Raw genomic sequence first — 17,339 nt, 5'->3', positions numbered from 1 at the left:
GTTTGCCAAGTTGGTCATCCGGTTGTACGGTGAGCAATATCTTCGGGCACCAAACGAGGGAGATACAAAGAGATTAATGGAAATGAATGAAAAAATGGGATGGCCGGGGATGCTAGGTAGTCTTGATTGCATGCACTGGAGGTGGAAAAATTGCCCAAAGGCATGGCACGGAATGTATTGCGGTAAAAGCCGTGATGCTACCATTGTGCTTGAGGCCGTAGCATCTCAGGACACATGGATTTGGTATGCATTCTTTGGGTTACCGGGAACACTCAATGATATCAATATCCTCAATAGATCTCCTTTGTTCAAAAGATTAATTTCTAGGGATGCTCCAGCTTGCAACTACAAAATCATGGACAATGAGTACTCAATGGGATACTATCTCACCGATGGCATCTATCCCGAATGGGCAACTCTTGTGAAGTCCATCAAGGAGAAAAATGGGGTGCCCTTAACAAGAAAAGAGGCTCATTTCACCAAGGCACAAGAGGCAGGCCGCAAGGATATTGAGAGAGCTTTCGGTGTTTTGCAAGCAAGGTTTGCCATAGTTTGTGGTCCAGCCCGGTTTTGGGACAAAAAAACCTTGATGAACATCATGAAATGTTGTGTGATTCTACACAACATGATCCTAGAGGATGAGAGAGGGTTAAACCTCCCCTGTTTCTATGACAATGTTGGTACCTGTGTGCAACCGGAACGAAACCCTTCTCGCATACACGCTTTTCTTCAAGCACATCGTCAGATCAAGGATGCAACCACTCATGGTCGGCTCCGGGATGATCTAGTAGAGCACCACTGGCAGTTGGGTGGGCGGCGCATTGGCCCATGATGTATCTTTGTTTTACTTTTCTATGTCCTATTTGATTCGAACAATTAGTGTAATTTGCTCAAACATTGTTGTAATAATTTGAATGATTATTATTTTATTCGGTGTTGTAATAATAACTAGAATGATTATTGTTTTATGTCAATTGTGATGGAATTTGTGATATGTCATATGATGAAATGTGATGAAATGTGTGATATATGAAATGACAGTTTTAAAGGTTGGGGTTGAGGCAAAGACTAGAACCCTCAAATCCAACCCTTAAAGCAGTTTACGGGTTGGGTTTGAGGGTTCTAGTCTTTCCCCTGTTTTTCAACCCTTAAAAGTGTCAAAAACTGGCACTTCTCAACCCTTAAAACTGCTATAAGGGTTTGAGGGTTTGAGGGTTCTACTAGTAATGCTCTTAGGTCAGCCCAGTCAACTGGAAGCTTTTTAAAATGAACTTTGGAAACGAAAAATAATACTTACCACAAAAAACAAAGGATGTATCTAGTGCTAGATAAGTACTGAATTCCGGGCGGAGAAAGTAGTACTGTGTAGTAGTAAGTTATACTGAACGTCAAACATAATTACACTATAAATTGGCTTAACCACAAAATACGGAAATGATAAATCCAGAATGTTTGGGATTTGAGCATGACAAATAGAACATTTTTATGACAATATTAGTAACGCGAGGATGGCAAGTTTAGTTGACACGCACGGTAATTTTCTGAAGAAAAAAAACCAATGAGCACAGATTTGCCATATTTACCAACTAAAGTTGTCATACTCACATAACTACAAATTCCACCAAAAACGTCCTATTTGCCATATCAAATCCCGAACGTTTGGGATTTATCGGGTCCCAAATATAGGAGTTCCTTTGTATTGCACTATATATTGAAAATCTTATATTGGGTTTCATTATTTTTATATTGTTCTTTGAGTTTATAAGCATTACAAATGTTATTTTAATAAATAATATTTGGATAATAACCCTTTAAATTCTCAATTAAAAAGTTGAAGACCTTGTTTGTTCAAAAGAAATTGGCCAAATATCTTGTTTGTTAAGTTGATTGTGCTCCCAATAGGTCGGCCAAGCAGCAACCTCTTTTAGCAAAATGATCAACCTTTTCTCCTCTTTTAGCAAAATGATCAACCTTTTCTTCAAAAAAAGGAGGTTGAAACCCCGACCTTAGACGACCTGACCTTATTAGTTGAAGGGATAAAATGCAAACATGAACAATAACCCAAACAGTAAATAGTCTCGGTAATTTGGTAGTTAAATCGAAGGTTTCTCTTGCAGCTTCACATTTCGCTCGTTATTCATATGTACAGAAGATCAAACTTGCATAAAACGAGTAAACCTCAAAGATTGCCAAGAGCAATTCACCCCATGATGACTTAAGATCAGGGATTCGAGGACAAATAACTCATGAAAGACACGTTATCAAACTATTACTTCACCACTTTACTATCAGATAATAAGACTGGTAGATAAAAACAAGTGAATCTATCTAAAATAAATTGACCATGTGATATCAAACACCGCCATCGAAACACACCGAAGCACAAACGATGATCCACCAAATCAAGAGTCAATTATCCGGGCACACCTTAGCTTTTAATTCATGTGGTTGTGCCCCGAGCTCATTTGTGAAGGTTGGGAGCTCACCCAAGAGCTACCCCTAGTGAGAGGGAACTTGGACATTCGTTGACCAAGGTTCTCGAAAACTAAGGTGAGACATTCGTTGATATGAGAGCATTCATTGTTTCCCGGCTCTCCGCTGGAGGTTAGCACTCCCCCAAGAGTGTGAACTTCAGATTACATCTTCGTCTCCATCACTTTTGGTTGTCTCTGAACCTAGCTTTACTTAGTACCTGATTGTTTGTTGCCTTGTGTAGCTTGCTAGCATGTTGTAACTCATCATATAGAGTGTATCACCTACTTGCATATCTAGAGAACTTACAATTCCACATTAGCCTATGAAAACAACTAAGAAAAAATTAAATTTGGTAGCCACCTACTCACTCCTGCCCCCTCCCCCTGACGTTTAGCGCATGTCGATCCTTCATTAGCCATGCTATGTACTAGTGGTAACTTCCGGATGGCGCGCCTCCCAATCCAGCAAAATATCTCAACCAACTTCTGCACCCTTGATTCACATGAGGGTGTATCCATATGACCAACCATTTCATTTTTTTGTTCTTTTTAGGCCTTGTACAATGCAAAAGTGTCTAGTAAAATGATCTAAGTTTTTCTTAAGCACCAGTGCTTAAGAAATGCTTGTTTATTTCTCTAAATGCATCCCTAAGCACCTCGCATTGTACAAGGCCTTATGAAATTTGACAAACATTTGTTTCTGAACCAATGGTAATTTGGGTCTCTACTATTTTTGTAGGCCATGGTACATGTCGTCTCCCCGAATCTAGGCCAACGGTGCATGAAGTTGGGCGAAGACGCCCATAATGCCGAAGGTGGCATCCTATGGGTGGATGATATTGTGAAGGGGTGAGGGCGGACCAGACGGCGACCCGCTCACCCGATACACCTCCGAGCACACTCTCTGGTACATCTACAGGATCCCAAACTTCTCCAGCTCGTTGCACAGCCAAGCATGCTCACATGAAATGAACACTCACCATATATATCCATAGCCACCTTACCTTCTTCATGTTCTCATTTTAAAACAAAAATGGGTCTTGTTGTTTTCTGTATCCAATATATCATGTATGTATCTTGATTTTATCGGTTTGTTCACTAAGAAAGTTGTTGTTTCACAATCACTGGGCTTGTAATCGATCGATCAATTCTCACAACTGGAACAAATGGTGTTTTGTTAAGTTGCACCCTGACAATGACAATACAGAGGAACATAGATGAGAAAACATATATCATCTTCTTCTTGACTATAATCTACCTCTAAGTTGATAGTTCCTCTAGCTTGGAACAGAGGCAAGCCAGAACAAGCATGGACATGCATTGAAATAAATGGGTGGCTATGTTCGTATGTACCTCCATACCACAACATATAAACACATGGATAGAGTGATGATCCATATCCATTGCCACGTGTGCGGCCTGGGCCTGCCTAGAGTCAACTAGGGTTAACAACTTCACCACGTTATTGGGCTTGAAGGCCCGCAATCCACGAGCTGCATCGTTGCCAGGGATGGGAGATTCTGCGCAGCATGATCTTCCAGCCCCGTTTTGGAGCGCTGGATCCTCTCTCTCTCTCGCCAGCTTCCGCCGCAGATTCATTCACGCGAAACCGCGGGCTCATTCATCGTCCCTTCCGGCTCCGACAGGTCAGCATGCCCGGCCCGCACGGCGACAGCCCAACCCACTGGCCGGAGTTGGCGGAAGAAAACGGCATGCAACGTCGACCTCCGGCTCTCCGCCAACCGTACCGGCCGGAGGGAGTGAAGGGTCGGCACTCCTCCATCCTTATCCGGTGCCACGTGACCGGGCCCCACGGGAATCCCGCCGGCCACTCGCGCCCCGCCACGCCGGCCGCCGGGCCCCGCTCCGGCGGGCCGCCGTTCCCAGTGGAAGCACCGCGTGTCCGGGAAACTCCACGTCAATCCACATCCGAGGACCAGAGATTCCGGGCTGGGACAAAAACACGCCCAGTCCAGATCCAACTTGTCATCACATTCAGAGTCAGGTGCACATCCAGATCCTCCATGAATTACCACCCCAGCCCAGGGGTTAAAAACGCCATGATCAACCACCCTTTCTCCCAAGGAATTCACCGCCATGATTCTACCTACCTACCTTGGCTGAAGCTCACTGATCACACAGATATTTATCTGTCAGCACACTCATCAGTCGTCAAGTCAAAGTGGGATCTCAGCAGCACCAGTCGCTCACTCACCGGTGGGCCAGCCCCTCCCTCCCCATGCAAGCATGCCCATCCAGCTCAGCTCACTGACAATGGGCATGGAGCGATCCCAGCGCCTCCAGCTTCACTCCCTATAAATGGAGCCCTCCTGCTGGGATCTGCAAGAGAACACAGTCAGACAACATCCACCACACGAGACAAGGAAGAGTAGCATCCATGGCGTGCATCAATACCTTGCAGAGCTGCTCCATGTTCAAAGGGGCCAAGGCTGAGGCCAGAAGGGGCAAAGCCACCGGCGCAGGGAGCTTCGGGTGCCGGGCGTCCACGTTCATGGACGGGAGCGGGCTCCGGCTCGGGCTCGACGAGAACCCCGACGCCATCATCTCCGGCGAGTGGCCCGAGAACTTCTCCCTCCTCAGCTACGACGACCTCCGCGCCTACCTCCAGTCCCAGCAGCAGCAGCAGCAGCAGCCACCTTCCCACGCTGCCGATCAGGTGCTTCTTCTTGCTGATCTTTGTAGTCTCTGGCCATGTCCTCTCTTGATGCTGCTTCTTCCTGCTGATCTTGTAGTCTCTGTCATCTCCTCTCTTGATGGTGCTTCTTCTTCTTGATCCCTTGCTTGACTTTGAACCTTGTTGCTTGGTTGGTTGCAGCAGCGGGGGCCGCTCCTGCGCGAGGCCATGTCGACGCCCGTGCTGATGGTCACAGCGGAGCAGGCGCTGGTGGAGGTTGAAGGCCACTTTCAGCTCGTGTCAGGCCTCCCGGTTGTCGACAGCGCTCGCAGATGCGTCGGGGTCGTCGTGAAGAGCGATTGCGCGAGGGCTTCACATGGGGTCAGCTCAGCTCCTCCCCCTTCTCTCTTCATCTGTTTTACACACAACTCTTGCCGCCTTTCGGGTCCGACACAAGAAGAAGAAAAAGACAGAAAAAGAACACACACCCACACCCACATACACAAGTTGCTACCTCAATATCACCATCTTGTGTTTGCTAATCTAGTTCCTATTTGTTGTAACAGCCAAAGACGAAGATTGCAGATGTGATGACATCTCCAGCAATCACGCTATCATGCGATAAAACAGTGACCGGTAATTGTTGTTTCCACTCATCATTTTCCCCCATATTAGTTTCCAGTTAATTAACCGTACACACATGTGATGCCAACAGATGCCGCAGCTCTGATGCTCAAGAAGAAGATCCACAGATTACCGATAGTAAACCAGGACAATCAAGTAATAGGTGAGTAACAGAAAACACGACAAAACCAGCAGTAATGTAGTGTTTTTACACTAATGTAGGAGCGTTTTTATACTACACCCCCCGTCCCATAATATAAGAGCGTTTTTTACACTAATGTAATGTCAAAAACGCTCTTATATTATGGGACGGAGGGAGTAGATCTGTATCATCCCCTTAACATCAACTATTGTTTGGATTATGTTTTCAAGCTTAACAGGATATTCTAAACACTGCTAACAGGTATAGTTACCCGCGACGACGTTCTTCGCGCGTTGGAGGCCATGCTGAAGTTTTAGAGATGCAGGAGTCCATGCCCGGTACTTGTGGATCTGTAAATATGTGTGTCCGCGGTGCTTTTGAGTAGCAGGCAGATCTATAGTCTGTAAAAGTGTTGTAGCCTGTATCGCAAAAATAAGCCTGGGAACTTTTAGGAGAGCTTTTCCTTGTAAAGAAGCACGCCCGGAAGCTTCTGGTCTGTTATGTACCGTATCTGGTATCTGCGCATGAAAAATGTTTCCATGAGCAATGACTTCCACATTCCACAGTAAGATTGACTAAAAATCATAATAATGTATCAGAAGAATGGAGGCAATATGCTTTGAAAAAGGACTTGCCTAAATTGATCATGAAATTTAATTAGGTGCAGCCACGCGTGTTCATAGACAATGATGGTATAGCATACGGTTTACAGAAGCAGTACAACAGTTTTATCACCAAAGATGTATAGCACGATGTAATTTACTAAATAAAATATATGACTTCATGATTAACAACGAGAAGTGCAAACAAAGTTCCTTTGCCCTAGACACTCAACAGACGAGGACTATGCCTTTGAGCACTTCATTTTTTTGAAGAAAAAGCGGTGCCTTTATTTATTGGACATACATCATCTTTGAGCACTTCAGGTAAATGAAGTGTGCTATACGAAAACTACAGCAGGACAATGCAAGAGAAAGGAGGTGAAAAGGCCAATGAACGCCCATACCAGAGAATATAACCAATTCAAATGTGAAGAAACTATAACTATTTAAATTTCCAAGTTGAACTGAGATGAGAACGTACTCATTATGTATCTCATTGCAATCTGAGCATCAAAAATGATAAATCACACTTGACTTGTCGACACCTCTACTTGTTGACCTTCTCCGGATGTAATACTAGCAGTAGAAACAGCCACTGACGCAGTAGAACTTGTGCTTCCTTCTGAATCGGAAACAATTTTCATCTCTAAGTTTGGAATTACAGGTGGCTTTATCCTCCGAGTAACAGTCATGTTCAGTCCCTTAGTTGTGTGAATCGTTGCTCCGGTTGTCATCTCGACCTACAATAGAGCTATGATAAATATATTTTATCAGCTATGATGAATCAGAAAGCTGGTGGGAAACATACCGGAGGTGCTCCTGGAGCCATCTGAAAATCAAATCGCTTGACAAGCATTGCTGTTGCCACCACAGTCTGCACAGAAATTGCAGAATGTCAGTGATTCTCCCAATAGTCAAGGAAGAAATGACTAGGCAGTGCATCCTCGTAGCGCATAGGCTGGGATAGCAACAAATCTTTGTTTTCACAAAAAAAAAACAGTCTAATATCCCAAGAAGCCGAAAGAAAGAAGGCCTTAATACGACTAAATCAAATTAGTAATTACCAGCAAAGTTCATGAAATCGCAAAATGCTATTTCAATATTATCAGCTGAAACCCCAAATAATCAAAATGGATTACCTCAAAAGTAGCAAACATATCACCTACACATTTCCTTGGTCCGCCACCAAATGGCAAGTAACTGAAAATTCAACAAGATTATATGAATACAAGTGAGTTATAACTTAAAGCAGGTTTGCTAGGCATTAATTAAACAGTGTAGCAAGCAGATGCCACCACTATTCTTAAGAAGGAAAGCAACCACAATCACACAATGGATCTCTAAGAGTTTGACAGTGGCAACTAGGATCACAACGTTATAATGGTTCTGATGTATGTAACAGAACATAGCGACACAGAGAAGCAAAAACTAAACAACACAAGAACATAACTTTGTTGCATATTTATTTATCTATTACTAATTTCGAGTTTCAATGGTATGCTTAGAAGACGACTTTTATCTACTAAATGGTTAGTAGATACTTGTTAGATTCATCACACCAATATGCCATAAAGGAACAACAGTCATCACTTCTTTATCAACCAATATGCCATTGCACCAACCTACCGTAATATTTCAAATTGTTAGATTCATTGCAGCTGAAGATACCACATAGTCCATACTCTTAGAAATGCACCCATTGAGCATTATAAATTATCACCCGTAACACTAAACAATATATATAACCCCATTAATATATCTCCCGTTAAGGCAATATCCAATCTATAAAAAGATACAATTTCTAATACATTTTTCTTTATAATATCCTATGTTTATTGGAAGAATCTTTTCTGGGACACTCATAAAGCAACAACAGTCATAAAAAATTCAACAGAGGATATGTAAGTGTGATGGCTCCTTGCTTTTGGTAAAATCTTAAGGTGAAAAATAATTGCTGCTTTGTTTGATCAGAAGTGTGATTTCCTGTTGCTCATTGGAGTAGCAGTTTAATATTCATCTCATTTATCTCTGCATCATGTTCACCCTCAATAAGATCCACCTAACTATATTCCATGTTACTGTCCAAATACCTTGTGCAAATCATAGGGTTGTGGCTATGTACTAGTGTGCCACTGCTACAGAAAAGTAAATATAGTATTGGTATCGACACGGTCTCCTATACATACATTTGACACATTTTTCTAACTATATGTTAATAAAATATATATTAACTTGGAAGCACTTTTGATGATGAATCTACTAATATCAACTGCAATTTAAGAAGAAATATAGCTATATACATCCGTATGTAGTCCGCATTGGAATCTCTAAAAGACTTATATTTAGGAACGGATGGAGTACTAACTAGAGTGACACATGGTTTACCCAAAAGCGTTTTATATTACAGTAATAGGGATGGAACCTGAATTTTTGGTTTGTCTCATTTGGGTTCGGTCCGTCCAAAGGCCACCTTTCTGGATTGAAAACATCCGCGTCATCCCAATGCTTTGGGCAGCGATGAAGGTTCCAGATGGATATAAAAATGTCTTCTCCCCTTGAAAAGAACAATATATATTTTCAGAACTATGAAAAGTTTAGCTTTCCATGGAAATCAGTATCACATATATAAATACCCAACAGCAACAACTAAACAAACATGGCTACCAGCAGCAACATAAGGACAAAGCAGAAAACAGAATATGTTGAGTAAAATAGTCTGCACAAGATTGGGAAAATGCTGCAATACCCTATGCTAATATATTACTCGCACAAGTATTTAAGGGAAAGGATGTGGAAAAGCCCAAATAAGACAAAAAGAGCCGAACTCCCATGGTAATCAAGGTGGTTTTCTGACAAACTAATGAACAGCCCTTACCCCTTAAACTTGACTAGACTCTAAGCTGGCCTTTTCTTTAGTGACTTGACAGATGGAATTCTGCTGTAAAATACTTACTTGCCGATTGGGTACTCCCCTAGCATATCATCCTCAAGGGAACGGCGAATCAAAACTGGCGGCTGTGGATATAATCTCAAAGACTGCAAAAACAGCAATGTTATCATTCAGTGACGAAACTCATTATGTGTCAAGGTAACACTTTTTGGTACTTACTTCATTAATAACTCGAGTAGTATACTTAAGTTTCTTCACATCATCAATTGTTGGTAAACCATCTCCTAGAACAGCATCAGCCTGTGGATAATTGAGCAAAGAAAAGTCAATTGGCATTTGTACGATTCAGAAGTGTGAACCTCCATAGGAAAACCACATTAAGGATAAAAGTTGAGTCTACCTCAGCTTGGAGCTTGGACATTACATTCGGATACTGCAAGTTAGCAATAGATAACACAGTGAGAATAAGTACCAATATTGATGGCTTGATGAATATGAAAATGATGAACGACACATTATCATTTGGCATTGTTATACTACTATAGCATTGAGTTTTCAGTTATTGGCAGTATCACACCTTAGACAGAAGATAAAATGTCCAAGTCAAGACTGCTGCAGAGGTCTCATGGCCAGCTATGAGCATTGTCATCAGATCGTCACGGAGCTGCTTGCTGGACACCTAAGATAGATGGATTGAACAATGGTGCAATGTGAATATCAGCAGGTAAAAATATCTAAAAGACTTTGTCAGTGCAGATGTGCCATACATCATCTCCAGATGCCAATAGGAAGTGAAGAATACTAGGATCTTTCTCATTCATGTATTCCTCATGAAACTGCAGATCTTCTTCATCTACCATCCTCTGCAGTAATTGTCCCATGTCATGATTTTTCTAAACACAATAATTACTATTTGCTAATGTCAAAGTATAAGAGAAGGCTTACCTTGCAAGTAGCAATTAGTTCATCGAGAATATTATTTATCAGTGCGAGAGCTTCATTGACCTTCCTTTGCCGAGGGGAGATGTCTTTCCATATGGGTATTTCCCAAGTTGGGATAGGAGATGTACTCCGCATTTCTGCTTCCCGTAATGTTACATACACAGCCTGATGATGAACCAGCAAACCGAATAAGTAAAGTTGACAGAAAACATAAGCAAATGAAATTTCGTAATGTACTCAGGAATACGACAAAATCTGAGCAATAACCTCAACTATTCCATTATCGTAGGATAATGAATCAAAATCATAATTGAACACTGCCTTCCCGATGACATCCAGCGTTAGTCGAGAGAAGAGAGATTCCATCTCCACATCTTCCCCGTCCGAAGCCGCCTTGTCCAGCTTCTGGCAGAGCCGGCCTGAAGCGTTTCCGAAGAGACCTATCATCGCTGTCACGTACTGCCGAACACATTATTCAGGTGAGTAAAGTTAGTTACACTGATAGGAAAACAATAAACACAAAACATTGATATGGTAATCAGAAAGTTAGAACCTTCTGATGCAATGCTGGTACAATGGCACGCCGTCGAACACGCCAGACCTCCCCATCAGCTGGGATCAGACCTGTGCCCATCACAAACTCCAGTATCTCCGCAAGGATACCCTGCACCCACCATGATCAGACCAGGACTGAATCAAACATCATGCTGCTCATTTCTGAAGCCTTTTGAAACATTTCTTTACTGTTTGGAAATGACTAGAACCAAATTCAGAACCAAACCTTGGAATAAGCCTTGGAGTTGTCCCTCAGGATATGCTTAGCTACATCCGGATCAGAGACGATGAGGAAAGACTGGAGGTAAAAGAAGAAGAAATGTACAGACCATTAGCAACATGACATGGTTCAAAAGGCAGCAATTTTGGGGGCAATTCGATGGATGACTCGCTCACCTTGGGCCCAAAGTTGAGGCGGAAGACGCCGCCGTAGGTGAGGAAGAGGTCGTAGAGCGGCAGGAAGAAGGCCTCCCCGGCGACGGAAGCCAGCGACCCGACCGCCTGCGGCAGCCCCGGGCCCCTGCGCGCCGCGCCGCCCGCTACCTTGGTGAGCAGCCCGGCCGCGAGCTCCCCCGGCGGGCCGAGCTTGGCGAGCCTTGCCGCGACGGGCGCGAGCCATCTGGACAGAGCAATTCAAGCACCGCGCCTGATCCAATCAGCACCGGAGCTGCACGAGGGGAAAGAAATGCGCGGAGGGGGGGATAAGGGATTGGCCGGGGGGAACTGACTGACCCGGGGCCCTGGGCGGTGAACTCGCCGGAGGAAATGCGGGCGGCGAGCTCGGCCCGGCGCTTCTCAAGAACCTTGTCGGGCCCGTCGCCGCCGGACGCGGAGCAGCGGAGGAGCGGCCTGTTACGCCGGCTGGCTGCCGGCGCGAGGCGGAGCCGGCCCTGGCCGGAGCCGAGGTACCGGGGCGGCGGGGCGGCGGCAGTGGACGGCGAGATGGTGCCGCCGCTGCCGGCGGTGGTGGCCATGGCGGGCGTCGCCGCGACGACGGCGGCGCAGCAGGGGTGCAGCGGCAGCGGCATGGGCGGGCGCTGCCGCCGTGGCGGGGCAGGGGGGAGAGAGGGAGGGAGAGGGGATGAGGTGAGGTGCGTGGAGGGCGGAGAGTGGAGGGAAGAGGAGGGGGGGACGTGGGGTTGGGTGCTCCGTCTGTTGTTGTTGCTAACGGATACGAGGCGGCGACGACGACGACGACGGCGACTCGCCGGGTTTTGGAGGCTGCCGTAACGGAATCTGTCGCCCGGGCCTTGGAGGCATCTCTCCACGGTATCTTCTTCTCCGCCACCATACCATAGTGCAAACAAAATCCACACAACATGTGAGAAAAAGAAGACATACTCCCTCCGTTCTAAATATAAGTCATTTTAGAGGTTCCACTATAGAGTACACAGTACATATGGAGCAAAACGGATGAAAATATACTTAAAAGACGACTATATACATCTGAATGTAGTCTCCATAGTGAAACCCGTAAAAGGGCTTATATATTTAGAAACGGAGGCACTAAAATAAAATCCACACAAGAGAGGCTTTCTTCATATTAATATATTCTTTTGAGCTTCCACCTATTAATTTTTTTTAAAGATACAAATCTATTACGTATAAAAGTTCACTATCAAAAGTATTTTTTATTATTATTTCTAGTGTTTGTTGTACTCCCATGATTGAAGATGAATAGATTGGATTTTTCCCACAAAAAAGTACAAATCACCTCAAACATAATACTCCATCCAATCCTGCAAATTCAAAAATGTGATTACATCCGGAACTTTTTTAGAAAGAGGATTGGTGTCTGATTTTAAATTAATGACGCTTTTACAACAAACAGTACAACACAACACAAAAGTACAAAGCAAAAAGAAAGAGCTCCTTCAAGATACATGGTGCCCAGGAGCAGCAACAAAGCTCAAAAAGTAAGAAAGCAAGACACTTGAGCCGTCAGACATGTCGAAGGACCGATGATGCGAATGAAGCCGGCTCCAGAAGGAGATCAACAGACAGAGGGGGTTATGCCAATGCCATCGCATGGGCGCCCAACTGACCAACGCCATCTCATTCCATCGCCAGAAGGACCCCCGGCTCCTCGCCCCGGCTCGAGAGGCACCGCATCATCGGGCGATGGAGTGTTCAGCACCCTAGAACGCGGATGGAGACAAGGCCCAAGACAACAAAGGGGTCTTCGAGCACAACTACCTCGCCGAACCTAGCTCCGCATGAGCGCACCACCACTGAGGCAGGACCCGACACATGATGAGAAGATGCAATCATTCATGAAACTCACCCTAGCAAAAAGCAACCTAGGACCTTGCTCACAAGACGGAGCCTCCAAGGAGGACACGACGCCACAATGTTGTCGCCATCTAGTCTAGAACCAGCCAGACCAATGGTTTTCACACAGGGCCCATGGTGAATGGGTCACCAACGATGACACCTCTAGGAAGGAAACGGCACACAACAGTATCGCTATCACCGGCACCGACACGGTCGTGCATGTTGGGGAACGTTGCAGAAAATAAAAAAAATCTACGGTTTCACCAAGATCAATCTATGAGTTCATCTAGCAACGAGAGAGAGGAGTGCATCTACATACCCTTGTAGATCGAGCGGAAGCGTTCAAGAGAACGGGGTTGAGGGAGTCGTACTCGTCGTGATCCAAATCACCGGAGATCCTAGCGGCGAACGAATGGCACCTCCGCGTTCAACACACGTACGGTCAGCGTGACGTCTTCTCCTTCTTGATCCAGCAAGGGCGAAGGAGAGGTTGATGAAGATCCAGTAGCATGACGGCGTGGTGGTGGATGCAGCAGGGATCCCGCCAGGGCTTCGCCAAGCGTCTGCGGGAGGGAGAGGTGTGGCAAGGGGGAAGGGAGGCGCCAAGTGCAAAGGTAAGGCTGCCCTTCCTCCCCCCTCTATATATAGGGTCCCCAGGGGGGCGCCAGCCCTAGGAGATGGATCTCCTAGGGGGCGGCGGCCAAGGGGGGTGCCTTGCCCCCCCCCCCCTCCAAGGCAAGTGGAGGCGCCCCCTCCCCTAGGGTTCCCAACCCTAGGCACAGGGGGGGGCCAAGGGGGGCGCACCAGCCCACCATGGGCTGGTTCCCCTCCCACTGGCTGGTTCCCCTCCCACTTCAGCCCATGGGGCCCTTCGGGATGGGTGGCCCCACCCGGTGGACCCCCGGGACCCTTCCAGTGGTCCCGGTACAATACCGGTGACCCCCGAAACTTTCTCAATGGCCGAAACTCGACTTCCCATATATAATTCTTTACCTCCAGACCATTCCGGAACTCCTCGTGACGTCTGGGATCTCATCCGGGACTCCGAACAACTTTTGGTTTGCTGCATACAAATATCTTTACAACCCTAGCGTCACTGAACCTTAAGTGTGTAGACCCTACGGGTTCGGGAGACACGTAGACATGACCGAGACGGCTCTCCGGTCAATAACCAACAGCGGGATCTGGATACCCATGTTGGCTCCGACATGCTCCTCGATGATCTCATCGGATGAACCACGATGTCGAGGATTCAAGCAACCCTGTATACAATTTCTCTTTGTCAATCGGTATGTTACTTGCCCGAGATTCGATCGTTGGTATCCCAATACCTCATTCAATCTCGTTACCGGCAAGTCACTTTACTCGTACCGCAATGCATGATCCCGTGACCAGACACTTGGTCACTTTGAGCTTATTATGATGATGCATTACCGAGTGGGCCCAGAGATACCTCTCCGTCATACGGAGTGACAAATCCCAGTCTCGATCCGTGTCAACCCAACAGACACTTTCGGAGATACCCGTAGTATACCTTTATAGTCACCTAGTTACACTGTGACGTTTGGTACACCCAAAGCACTCCTACGGTATCCGGGAGTTACACGATCTCATGGTCTAAGGAAAAGATACTTGACATTGGAAAAGCTCTAGCAAACGAACTACACGATCTTGTGCTATCCTTAGCATTGGGTCTTGTCCATCACATCATTCTCCTAATGATGTGATCTCGTTATCAATGAGATCCAATGTCCATAGTCAGGAAACCATGACTATCTGTTGATCAACGAGCTAGTCAACTAGAGGCTCACTAGGGACATATTGTGGTCTATGTATTCTCACGTGTATTACGATTTCCGAATAATACAATTATAGCATGAATAAAATACAATTATCATGAACAAGGAAATATAATAATAATCCTTTTATTATTGCCTCTAGGGCATATTTCCAACAGTGCAGCTCTTTCGCTTGGGACTCAACCCCCAACAACCATGGTCGACTAAGGAAAGTTGCACACAACGCCCGAAATAGCCTGGTGGCAGCAAAGACCACACCCACATGATGGACACCCCCAGAATGAGCCACCTCACCGCCCACACGACCAAGTTAACACGAGAGCACCCCTCACAGCGACACCCGCTGGAATGGTGTCGTCGTGCCCATCGTGTGGACCTGTGGCTCTAGTAACCGAGGGGATCCACCCTCACCCACCACACACATGACAGTGGACCAGAAGCACGCAACAGGTCGCCATGCTGGCGCAACTCCGCCACCCCTAACCCAAAGCTGACACCTTTCACCCGCACGGAGGCAAACCCTATATTTGAGCTGTTGGGCGTCCCGAACAAGCAAACACATGGGCCACCAACAAGAGGAGGGCCATGCCCACAAACTCCATCGGATCGGGGGTAGCACGCCGAAGCTAGCGGGATCCGACAACCGGCGTCACCTGGGACACCACCTAAGCCCGCCCGCCATATGCGCGGATCCGCGCCACCAGGCTCCAAGGGTAGCAGCCCGCGCCACCCCCACTCATGTCGAGGGCCGTGCTGCCACCAAGTAAGGCCACGGCCCTCTAGGTCAGGGGAGGGACGTAGGGGCGGGATTTGGTGTGCTGCACCGGTCGGGGAGAGGAAGAACGCCTGAGGGGCAGGAGAGGGGAGAAGGAGATGGAGAGAGCGCCCCACTACCGCCGCGGGCGGCAGTCGCCTCGTGAGTCGCAAGAGCGACCCACGAGATGTGAGGGAGTGTCGAAATCTAGCGAGCAATGTTTTAAAAGAAAATCACATCCTGAAATCCGCACACATGTTGGCAAAAAAAATCAGAATTTTCAAATTTTAATTTTACTGTTCATCCGAGAGCCTGTGAGCTCGAGCTCATCTACTCGATGTCCCTTTTCACGGGCATCTTTTTGTAATCGGAAGAAGAATATGCTGCATGGGTAAAGACATATGATTTTGCATTGCAGGTTAGACAAAGTAGCCGATGGCAACTACGAGGTACTCCCAGGTGACGAAAAACGTTGGTGGTAAAAGTAATAAGCCAACAGAAAGGCTTAGACGAGTTCTTTGCGTTTGGCCTTTCCTTATATACTAGACACGTAGGAGTACTACCGTTTAATAACTAAGATAAGAAAAATAATATTTTTTACCCGGTAAAGTAGGATCACGCGGGCGATCAAAGGAGGCGACGAGGCCAGTTCCCTTGCGCGCCGCCGGTGGGGCCGCCGGTTCCCTCTCTCTCCGTCGGCCGCTCAGGCGGCAGGAGGTAGAGGGAACCCCGGGTCTGTCCGCTAGGTGGGTGTATGGTAGGGTTAGGGTTGTGAGGGTGACGCTGCCGAGGCCGTTGTGGTGGTGTCGCGTCGGAATAAATTTCTCCGGGCTCCGTTCGCGGTCAGGCGAGGCTTTTGCCTTCGTCTAGGAGCCAGCGGGGTGGGGGATCCACGGATCTCGTCGAGGTCGCGGGCTATGGTGACTGGAGGTTCATTGGCACTGGTCGTTTGGGTCCTCAGATGGGCGTTGGATGCAGGGAGACAAATACCCTTCTTCTTCCTTGTCGGTATAATTTGCTGCTACTGTTCTTCTCCTTCCTCTGCGCTGATGCTAGAGGGAGATTCTGCTTTGCCCGGGCGGATGGCCCGGCCGCGGTGCTGGACCGGTCGGATGACTCGAGTTCTCTTCCCTTTCAAAAGGGACATTTTTCACGGTATTCAAAGCCAAAGATGGCGACGGCTGTTGCAGGTGTGTTGGATTGATGTCCATGCCCTCTCAGCGCTGGTTTCAAGAAAGGAGGAAGCAGCGTGGTGGCAATTGTACTGTGGTCGAAGATGATGACCTGCTTGCGCCTGGTTGCAGATCCTTCTGCTGCAGGGGTCTTCTCTCAAGATTTAAGAATGATGTCACAGGACTCCGAAGATCTTCTTGTGTTATGGTTGGCTTAGGGTACTCTAGGTGTTCATGGTTATTTGTGTTTGCGTTTCAATGTGCTTGTAAGGGTCAACTACTTTGTACTGGTACGTGATTTGAATGGAAAAAATTCTCAAAAAGAAAAATAATAAGATAAGAAGCATCCCGTTGGCAGAAGTTGGGCACGGTTGCAAGGATAACATTGAACTGCATTCCTGACAAATATGTACTCCCTCCGTCCCGAAATACTTGTCCTAAAAATGGATAAAATAGATGTATGTATAACTAAAATA

General features: G+C 46.4%; 2 protein-coding genes across 3 annotated transcripts; one reads left to right on the top strand and one right to left on the bottom strand.

Annotated features, from left to right (window-relative positions):
* The first annotated feature begins 4,807 nt into the window (after positions 1-4,807).
* LOC123139873 (magnesium transporter MgtE) lies at positions 4,808-6,422 on the top strand. 2 transcript variants are annotated; one of them, XM_044559567.1, is made up of 5 exons: positions 4,808-5,151; positions 5,314-5,490; positions 5,676-5,745; positions 5,825-5,896; positions 6,137-6,422. In XM_044559567.1, the coding sequence occupies exons 1-5, from the start codon at positions 4,873-4,875 to the stop codon at positions 6,190-6,192; spliced, it is 654 nt and encodes a 217-aa protein (XP_044415502.1). In that variant the 5' UTR covers positions 4,808-4,872; the 3' UTR covers positions 6,193-6,422. The 2 variants fall into 2 exon arrangements, with proteins under 2 accessions (XP_044415502.1, XP_044415501.1); XM_044559566.1 differs by having other exon boundaries at positions 4,809-5,151; positions 5,311-5,490.
* Positions 6,034-12,113, bottom strand: LOC123139872 (protein LUTEIN DEFICIENT 5, chloroplastic). Its single transcript, XM_044559565.1, has 16 exons — positions 11,597-12,113; positions 11,261-11,483; positions 11,091-11,162; positions 10,863-10,973; positions 10,577-10,768; positions 10,313-10,474; positions 10,135-10,230; positions 9,945-10,046; positions 9,768-9,800; positions 9,587-9,667; positions 9,431-9,513; positions 8,900-9,031; positions 7,617-7,677; positions 7,286-7,351; positions 6,959-7,217; positions 6,034-6,393 (listed from the first exon to the last, which is right to left on the bottom strand). Exons 1-15 carry the CDS (start codon positions 11,890-11,892, stop codon positions 7,002-7,004), a joined length of 1,926 nt encoding a protein of 641 aa, XP_044415500.1. The 5' UTR covers positions 11,893-12,113; the 3' UTR covers positions 6,034-6,393; positions 6,959-7,001.
* Positions 12,114-17,339: the final 5,226 nt, after the last annotated feature.

The sequence above is a fragment of the Triticum aestivum genome, chromosome 6B, assembly GCF_018294505.1.
Source record: "Triticum aestivum cultivar Chinese Spring chromosome 6B, IWGSC CS RefSeq v2.1, whole genome shotgun sequence".
Lineage (NCBI taxonomy): Eukaryota > Viridiplantae > Streptophyta > Magnoliopsida > Poales > Poaceae > Triticum > Triticum aestivum.
This window is presented reverse-complemented; position numbering and strand designations above follow the sequence as displayed.